Source organism: Stegastes partitus, unplaced genomic scaffold (assembly GCF_000690725.1).
Source record: "Stegastes partitus isolate 25-593 unplaced genomic scaffold, Stegastes_partitus-1.0.2 Scaffold386, whole genome shotgun sequence".
Taxonomy (NCBI): Eukaryota; Metazoa; Chordata; class Actinopteri; family Pomacentridae; genus Stegastes; species Stegastes partitus.
The window spans coordinates 107148-116279 of record NW_007578117.1 but is presented as its reverse complement, the minus strand read 5'-3'; the positions used below and the strand labels follow the sequence as shown (position 1 = coordinate 116279).

Here is a 9132-nt window from a genome sequence, read left to right as displayed (position 1 = left end):
TCTAAGGCCTCTTCTTGTCAGCGTGGTTACCAAATATCAGAAATGTTGACAAATACTACAATAGATTTTTTTCTAATTTTTGCATAGTTTTAGGTAATTATTCTAATTATGCTCATAGGACCCAGATGCATGATGTCAGCATACGTTCAGGCATCACTCAGTGTGACTAAACACTAACTTACACCACGTGACCTCCATTCTGCCTAAATGTGCAGATTTTGCTTCCTCCTCTTTGAACCTAACCTGTTTATGAGCTGGATGCAGCCGAGCACCTGCCCTGGTTTCTGTTGCCTCACCGCGGGGACGACAGGATTCACACCATCGTCTCTGTGCACTTGGATTTGCAAGTTCTTTTGATATGAAGATCCCCGGCTTCAGCACGCGCTGCAGCTCGCTGCATGGGATCGTATTCTCTCAACCACAAACTATTTCTTATTCCTTTTGCTCTTTTCGCCCTCATGTATTCTCTGCCTCTGATCACTTTGTTTTTTCCTCATATTGATCTATTCTTTATATCAGCTGGGGTCTCCGTCTCTGCTGCACTTACTTTGCTCGCCTCTGTTGCTCTCTCACTCTCAAAAAAACAAAAAAGGTCTGCCCTCCATCCTTCATCATGTTCATGTGTGTCTCCCACCGTGAAACAAAACAGTCTTCATTCACATGACTTCACACACTCCTCCTTCCTGCTCTGACAGCATTATTATGCCAAATAAAACAGAGAGGCTTTCAAGTAAAAACTCCATTGTGCTTGTGCAATAAACCACTGATTGACTTGAGTTTCTATTTGCAGGATGACTCAGACGGGGCTGTGCAATACTGCCTGCTTGACAAAAGATTTTGCACACCACAAGGATTTATAATTCTGTGTGAATCAGCTGAGATGTTTCTGCCGTGTGTGATTTGACTGATGTCAGTCCAGAGAAATCAGTGAGTGTAAGTGAAGAAAACTTCAGAGGCTGCTGAAGGATGCTGCACGAAAGAGATGAAATCAGGGAACGACTTAGTGTCTCCGTCAGTCAGGAGGAGGAAATTATTTTAATGAGAGCAACAGCTTTACACTCACATCAGCCTGTACATCACTGATTCCTTCACTAACGCTGAACTATTTTACTTTTACTGTTGTGCTGGCTTTGGCCTCTCATTTTATAACACAGTGACAATAAACTTTATTTATAAATCACTTTGCACAGCCAAATTGTAAAGTGATTTACATGGTGGAACCAGAATTACAACACTTGAACTGGCTGGACAAGACTTTTACTGGCTGATTTCAGCGGCCTTCATGAATTCTGTCGACTAAAATTCCCATTCCCAGCCGCTGACTTCAGGTGATAGATGGATCCAGGACCCGCTGACTCCAGGTGATAGACGGATCTAGAAGGCACTGACTCCAGGTGATAGACGGATCTAGAAGGCACTGACTTCAGGTGATAGACGGATCCCTAAGCAACCGACTCCAGGTGATAGACTGATCCGGGAGCGGTTGATTTCAGGTGATAGATGTAACCTAAGCAACTGACTCCAGGTGATAGACTGATCCAGGAGCGTTTCGGTCTCCCCCCCCCGGTGCGTCCCGTCTCCTTGGAAACGGTAACAAACATGGCGGGTTAAACTTGCTAGAGAAAGTCATTTTGTGTAGCCAAGACAAAGGAAGCCTCGCAAAACCAGGTAACGTTTTGTTGTTGTTGTTGTTTTAAATTTAACTTTTATTGTGGCACAGTCTAAAGTCAGCATTGGGTCTACTTGCTGTCTAGCGTCCTAAACTAGCTACTGTCGAGGCAACGACACGCCAGTGTCCATTTAAGAATCTAGTTATTTAAAGTTATCTTAGCTGCCGGTAAAGTCACACAGCCGAGGAACAAGAGCTAACATCTTCTGAAAATCACCAACAGCCGACCTTCAAATCGGCACAAATGTAATGAACCGAGAACCGCTTTAAGACGAACTTTTCACACGAAACCACATCGATTTATGTTTTTACATTGAGTTAATAACTGTTGATGAATTCTGAGTAACGTATTGGTAACGTTTTAATTTTTTAATTATAAGGTTTGTGGCGCGGTTAGTTAATTTGTGTGGAATCAGTAACGTTAGCTGTCAGTCCTGTTCGTGTGATTGTGGTTTTCATCGATCAGGTGACATGGACGCAGAGGACGGAGGAAGTGACGTCATGTCAGACAGGTGTTCACAGCCGGATGTCCACCTCAGCGCCGGTGAGGACACTGAGGGTGAGTGACAGCTCCTGGTGATGCCCGGTTGTCAAAATATAACCATAAAGATAAGGGCTTAATCCATAACCACAAATACACACACACACACACACACACCTACACACACACACACACACACACACCTACACACACACACACACACACAGTACCCTATAGTCTGCCTTACTTTAGCTCTGGATCACCTCAGTGAATATATTTCAGATGACGATGCAGGTCAGGGGACCTTTGAGGATGAAGAACCAGCCCTTCCTCCTGACTTTGAGTGGTTAGAAGAACTGTCAGAGTGGGTATTTCTTGCTTTTTTGTGATCCATATAACATTTAGACTGACACAGGAGGTCTATGTAGCAGCCTTTAGTCCAGTTGTGTCCCTCTCAGTGTCTGTTGTAGACAAAGTGATTCAGTCACATTCTTACTGTGTAACTGTATTCTGTGTATATTGATTACTGCTGTTTTTCTTGATCATATACCTCAATACAAACAGCCACTCTGGGCGTCACTGTAGGATATTTTTTTGTCGATAACAAATGTTAAGATTTTGCATTAAACATGCAGCCTTTCCTAAATGTCATTTCGCATCTGCCCCAAGAGAGGACGACGGTGATGCCGGTGGTGACCTTGCAGTTGCGCCCGACATTGGTGAGAAGAGGAGTTGTGCCGAGACAGCACGGATGTTCAAGCTGAGACGAAACCTGGACCAGCTGGACTGCTTTCACCGACAGAAGGAGCACGACGTGCTGGAAGCCAGGTCTGGACCTGGCAACAACCGGCCTCTAGAGCCACAGCGGCTCCTTAACCCACATAGAACTCCACGTGCCTTTCTGGACTCTACAGAAACACGTACACAGAATAGAAAACATTGGGGCGTTATTGTGTTTTTTACTCAGTAGGTGTATCAAAAGCATGCACGTCTTTTCGGTTTCAGATTGTTTATTTTTCCAGCGTTATTCCACCTTCCCTCCCAGGTCTTCCCCCTCTTGTCCTCCTCACACACATCGTTTCTGTACCAATTGATTCAGCAATTTGCAGGAAATCATTTCAGCTGAAGAGAGAACATTTCCCATAATGTCCTCTCTCCCCACTTTTCTTCCCTCTTTATATTTGTCTGCACTGCGAACCATTAGGCGCCTGATGAACTGTGATACAGCTCCCATCAGAAATGTCTGTCATTTTCCTTCAGCGGTCAGCGTGGAGCCGCGGCGCTGATTAAACATGAGTTTAATGGAACCTAAGTGCACCTGGTTTTTAACCAATCCGCAACTGTTATTGTACAATTTCTTTTTTTTTTTTATAGCAGTCTTTACCGCCGGTCACAGATTGTTGTGTTTCCCCACAATTACACTGAAAGAAGAACACGGGGCAGTTCAAAGCTCACTCCTCATTAGATTACCTCGTCTGTTGTTGTAGTGGCCACAAGGAAATCCATCAGCCTGGTGCTCTGAACACACTCCTCTTCAACTGCCTGAAACATGTTTTATTTTTTTATCTGGGGTGTTTCTCTGTGTCGACACTGCAGCTTGTCTTTTTGTTTTGTTTGTTTTCTCCAGAGAAAAGCTGGATCTCTGCCGTCAGAATATTAAGAGTCTGTTGAAGCAGAGGGATCATTTGGAGAGTGAGATAGAGCAACAGAAAGCAGCCGACAACAGGTGAGTTCAGAGTGAACAAACACATTCAACAGTTTGTTGTTGTTTTGTAATCGCCTGTATTCCCGTCTCTCTGTTGTCACCCAGCAGCAGCGTGGCGGTGTTTCGACTCAGAGCCGAGCACAAGCGTCTGTGTGAGAAGCTGCAGAGTGAGGAGGAGCTGGAGGGCCACATCAACACCGAGCTGAAGCAACAAGAGTGAGTCCAGGAGGAAAATGCTTCGGTCTTGTTCTGACAGAAAGTAGTGCCGCGTGAGAACAGCAGCCCCCTCGTTCGCTTCACTTGGACCGCTGCTTCAGCCCCACAGAGGGCTCCGAGAAAAATACCAAACAATAAAACACACAGGCATCCAGTAGAAAACGTGAAACTGCCTGAAGTTTTGTCACAACACAGCGAGGCCTCATCCAGCCCACAAGGTCCTGTCCTAACAGAGTGAATATCGTTGAACAGAGTCCTGCCTCAGTTTGCTGCTGTCATGACTGAGGATGAACTGGTTTCTGCCACAATAACGGCGCAGAGTTGTAACATCTGTTCTAAACTGCTTTGCTGTTAAACCAGCATCTCAACGGTATCTGAAACAACACACCTACATCTCTGCAGCCTCTCGTGTTTTTTTGTGCACTTTTTAGCCAGAAAGCTTTGTGCAGCTGCATCACAGTAATGAAGGCCGTGTACTGATGAATCTCTATGAAATCCTGCCTCGTTTAGCTGTTCAGAGCCGCCTCTGTCCAAAGCAAGGTTCTGTCTGAATGCTGATTTAAACAATCGTCCAGATAAATCTGCCTCTTAAACCAGTTCATTCAGATGAAGCTCGTACTGACCTTCAACATTCTTTATATTAAGTGTCAGTCAGCAGCTTTACAGGTTTTCTCTGTCTACATCTGTCCATTTGGTTCCGTCTACCCCCATGTGTCTCCGCAGGTTGGAGCTGAACGAGGTGGAGGTGGAGCTTGGCAGGTTCTCCTCGCTGCGGCAGGAGGTGCAGGAAGAGGAGCGGCTCTTCCACGTCCTTAAAGCACAGAAGGCCGCGGCGAGGCTGCAGCAGGAGAGAAACGTCCGCCAGAACCTGCACCTTAAGATGCAGCAGCTCAGGGAGTGAGGACAGCATTCACACTGCTGGTTTTGTTTTAGAACCAAAAAATGTTTTATGACTCACAGTTTTTTTATCATGTGCACTGAAGAGAGCTCAGATACAGTATAGTGTCCTGATGTGTGTTTTTAATGTTCTGTGTGTAAGTTCTGTGCGTGTGCTCTGACAGTAAACAGGAAGCCATGCTGAAGGAGGAGGAGACTGCAGGTCAGAGGAAAACCGAAGCGAGCCAAGCGAGCCGCAAGACAGCTGCCAAGTACTTGAAACAGACCATTAAAAGGTAATCAGCTCTTAAACCAATAAACAGTGTCAGAGCACGACAAAGATCTGAATCATCTCAGAGGACTGAATGGAGAGTCGACACGTCCTATTGATCGTTCACTCATACAGACAGGATGTATGACAAGCAGGGAAGACGTGACACTTGAAAGAGCTGCGATTCGTGCTCCGATGTTCAGGATGAAAGTGAACAGCACATGAGATCTGAGCAGAAAAACGTCATTCAAGTCTGGATTTTCCCCCAAAATCACCAATTATAAAAAATGCATCGTAGATCCATCCATCATCTCTACACCTTAATCCTCACCAGGGTCATGGGGGGCGGAGCCTATCCCAGCTGACTCAGTGTGAAGGCAGGTTCACCTGGACAGGTAACCAGTCTATCACAGGGCTACACTTAGAGACAGACAACCAAGCACACTCACATTCACACCTACGGACAATTTACAATCACCAATTAACCTCAGCATGTTTCTGGACTGTGGGAGGACCCGGAGAACCCGGAGAGAACCCACGCTGCACGGGGAGAACATGGAGACTCCACGCAGGAAGATCCCGGGTGTCCTCACCGGGACGCCAACCGGCGACCTTCTAGCTGCGAGGCGACGGTGCTAACCACTGCTCCACCTTGCAGTCCCTGGCCCACTCATGCTCCTCCTTAAAAGATTTACATTTTAAACCCATCAGATGGACGTGTCTCATCCCCCAGTGGCTACCAGAGGCAGCGCTGTACGAAATTAGTTAGTGGGGAAGAAAAACACCTCATGTTTGTCGCTGTGCATTATTTTTCACATCATTATACTGATGTGAAAAATGGTAGTGCTGGCGACCTTCTAGCTGCGACGCGACGGTACTAACCACTGACCCACCTTGCAGCCCATGCATTATAGTTGAAATATAGGTTTTGTTCTGGTGAATGTGCGTTCTGGATTTGCACATTCTGCCTGTTCCTCTGGTGGTCCAGCGCTTTTCCATCGTCCAGAGACATTCACTTTAGGTTAACTGGTGATTCTGCTGTAGGTGTGAGTGTGAGCCAGCGTGGCTGTCTGTCTCTGTGTGTTAGCGCTGCAATGCACCGGCCACCTGTTCAGCTTGGACCTCGTGTCATTTCCAATGTCAGCTGGGATAGGATCCACCCCCCACGATCATCTGAGTGATAAGGTGGGCATTACTAATGGATGGATGGATGTTTGCTGCTCCTGGGTGAATATGACTGTTACTAACTCAGCGTCCAGCTGCACAGTGACGCTGTTTTGTCATAAGTCCACTTCAAACGATGGAACTCAAAGATGAATGATGTTTTCTGTTATTATCGTTATTGTCAGCAGACGCCATGAAAGCACTAAAAACACACCGATGAGCTGCACGGCTGCACAGGGGACGGGTTGTTTCTGTAGTACGGGCACACAAATAATCACTTCACAGCAATTTGATTACAAGTAGTGCATTTGCTCCGATGTGAAACTAAGAAAATCTGCCAGTTTGTACCAAACAGCAAGCTGTCTGTAGAGGTCGATGTATGATGGTGTCCTTCACACTGTCTGAGCTGCTACAGAAACTCTGACTTCCACTCATAACTCCTCCTCATCAGAGCAAGTCGTGAGCTGTCAGTGACCAGCTCTGGTCAGTGAAACTACGAACGGTTTTTAACTGTCTTCCATCTGATGTTTAGTTGGTCACTGATCGTTCTGAATCCTTTTTATTAGGGTCCGAGGACCCCTACTTGTTATTTTTTGAAGTCTCACAAACATGTTCTCAGTTCTTCTCCATGTGGAGCCATGAGGCAGACAGTCCATGGATCCACAAGTGAAGAAGTTCTGGTGCTCATTTCATACCAGTATTCGTGCAGTTAGGTGGATTGGAAATAGTTTTGTGTGTCAGTGATCACTTTTGTTGCTTTGAGTTTGTACTTTGAGAGCTGTATTTACAATATAGTTTATCTAAAGTCTTAGTTTTTGATAGTTTATAGGAAAAAAATACTCGTCAGCTTAGAATAACTCTGAATCTGAAATTAAATCTGCTATTTACTCCTTTTTAATAACATTAACTATAAAGTCAGTGATTGCTACAATTAATTAGAAATAATTATGATCATTATTTCTAATTAAATATGTAACTTAAAATTAAGCTATATTATATTTTTGACTATTTTTGAAAACACATGAGGAGGTCAAAAAATCAGGCAGAGTTTGATAACTTAAAGCCCCCCTGCAGCACTGTTTTCTATCATTTTTTCCACCCATGAGCTAAGGTTCATGGTATTTCCTTGAGCTACCAGTAACAGCACGTTACTTACATGCTTTGAAATTCTCCCCGTTTCGTTCAGGATGCGTCAGGAAGAGGCTGAGAAGGAGCAGCAGAACAGGGAGCTGCTGGAAAAGAGGACGCAGGCCGTCGAGTCGCTGAAATCGAACATAGCAGCCACACAAGTAAGCAGAGGAACGTGCTAATAGCGTTAGCATCGGGGTAATTCGTCATAAAGCTGTAAAGACTGAGTTGTGCTCAGACATGAAGACAATATAAACACACTGTCAGTACATGTATTTATATAAAACACCTGGGAGACTCCATTTATTGTTGTGATGATTGTTGGGAGATTAGAAACCAGATTGTTTAATGATGCATGAATTCTACAGAACAAATGCACTTGGACCTGGATTTATTGACTCCATTTGCTTCAACTGTTTCTCCCAGCCACAATAAGCACGTAGCAGACGCCACGTTTCACATGTCAGCTGGGTAAATCCACTGTTGGCCTGGTTGTTGTTGACAGTACGCACATGGTCGTCATTATGATCGGCTCGCTTGTTGATATATTTTACAATTCAAGATAAGAGCCGAGGTTTGTTTTTCATATCTTAGAAGAAAGCAGAAAATACCCACGGCTGCATGTGGTCAAATGTGGGTTTATTAATCTGGTTTTGTGTCTTTTAGGAGAGTTTACGGGTCCAACAGAGCAGAGCGAAAGCAAACGCCCGGAAAAAAGAACAACAACGACGACAACTAAGAGAATCCCTGCAGGCCCAAGGCATCAACAGCATCAAGCATATGTACCAGCAGAAACAACTGGAGGAGATAAAACATCAACAAGAGTACGTCCTCTCTCCTCTCCTCTCCCACATGCATGTCCTCCACTCCCACTCCATGCAGCAGCGTGTGGGTGTTTTCTCTCGCTGTGTGCAGAGCGATACGTGACCCCATTTCAATATAATGCAGTGCTGTTGATTTACCCTTCTCAGGGAATTTGAGAAGAGCCACAAGTCAAAGAGGGTGGAGATTGTAGAAAAACTCCATCAGCAGGAGCAGCTGATGAGGAGCAAGAGGAGTAATAACCAGGCAGTGCTGGCCAAACCCTCCACACCTGACAAGTCTCTGAGGAGGGCCAAGGAGAGGCTCCGGTATTACCTGGATCCCACCCCCACCTCAGCCCCTGAGGAGAGAACCACAATCGTGAGGCGATGCAAACATCTGAGACGCCATTTATGAAACGACTGCATGCATGTTGATCACTTAGTGTGTCTGTGTCCATTTGTCCAGCAGTTACGACAGTTCAGCAGCAGCAGCAGCAGCTCGTCATCAGCTGCCTCTGATGCTGAGGACCTGGAGCAGGAAGTGGACCACCACAGCCTCGCTGACAGCCTCGCTGAGCCCGAATTCTCCGGGCTCTGGGACCAGAACTACAAGGTGCAGTAAAACAACAGCGGCTGCCAACCAAAAGTAAATCCATGCAGGCTGCTAAATTTAAACCCTCATAAATCACCGCACTGTTCAGCAGACACGTCATCTTTTTAAGGATTGCACCAGAGACTTCTGCTAGCGAGTGGGGGGACATGCAGTAGGGTGGTGGGATGTGGAAGAGGGGAACATGGAACTCCACATCATCAGAGGGA

General features: G+C 45.7%; 1 protein-coding gene across 1 annotated transcript in view; it reads left to right on the top strand.

Moving 5' to 3' along the window:
* cfap74 (cilia and flagella associated protein 74) overlaps positions 1-9132 on the top strand; it is a 57749-nt gene that overhangs the window by 1729 nt on the left and 46888 nt on the right. Inside the window, exons 2-12 of the mRNA XM_008285085.1 lie at positions 2136-2228; positions 2433-2514; positions 2820-2978; positions 3778-3876; positions 3961-4071; positions 4795-4968; positions 5133-5243; positions 7569-7671; positions 8177-8334; positions 8482-8692; positions 8783-8926. Of these exons, the coding sequence (XP_008283307.1) occupies positions 2136-2228; positions 2433-2514; positions 2820-2978; positions 3778-3876; positions 3961-4071; positions 4795-4968; positions 5133-5243; positions 7569-7671; positions 8177-8334; positions 8482-8692; positions 8783-8926 (1445 nt within the window). The remainder of the gene's footprint in view (positions 1-2135; positions 2229-2432; positions 2515-2819; positions 2979-3777; positions 3877-3960; positions 4072-4794; positions 4969-5132; positions 5244-7568; positions 7672-8176; positions 8335-8481; positions 8693-8782; positions 8927-9132) is intronic.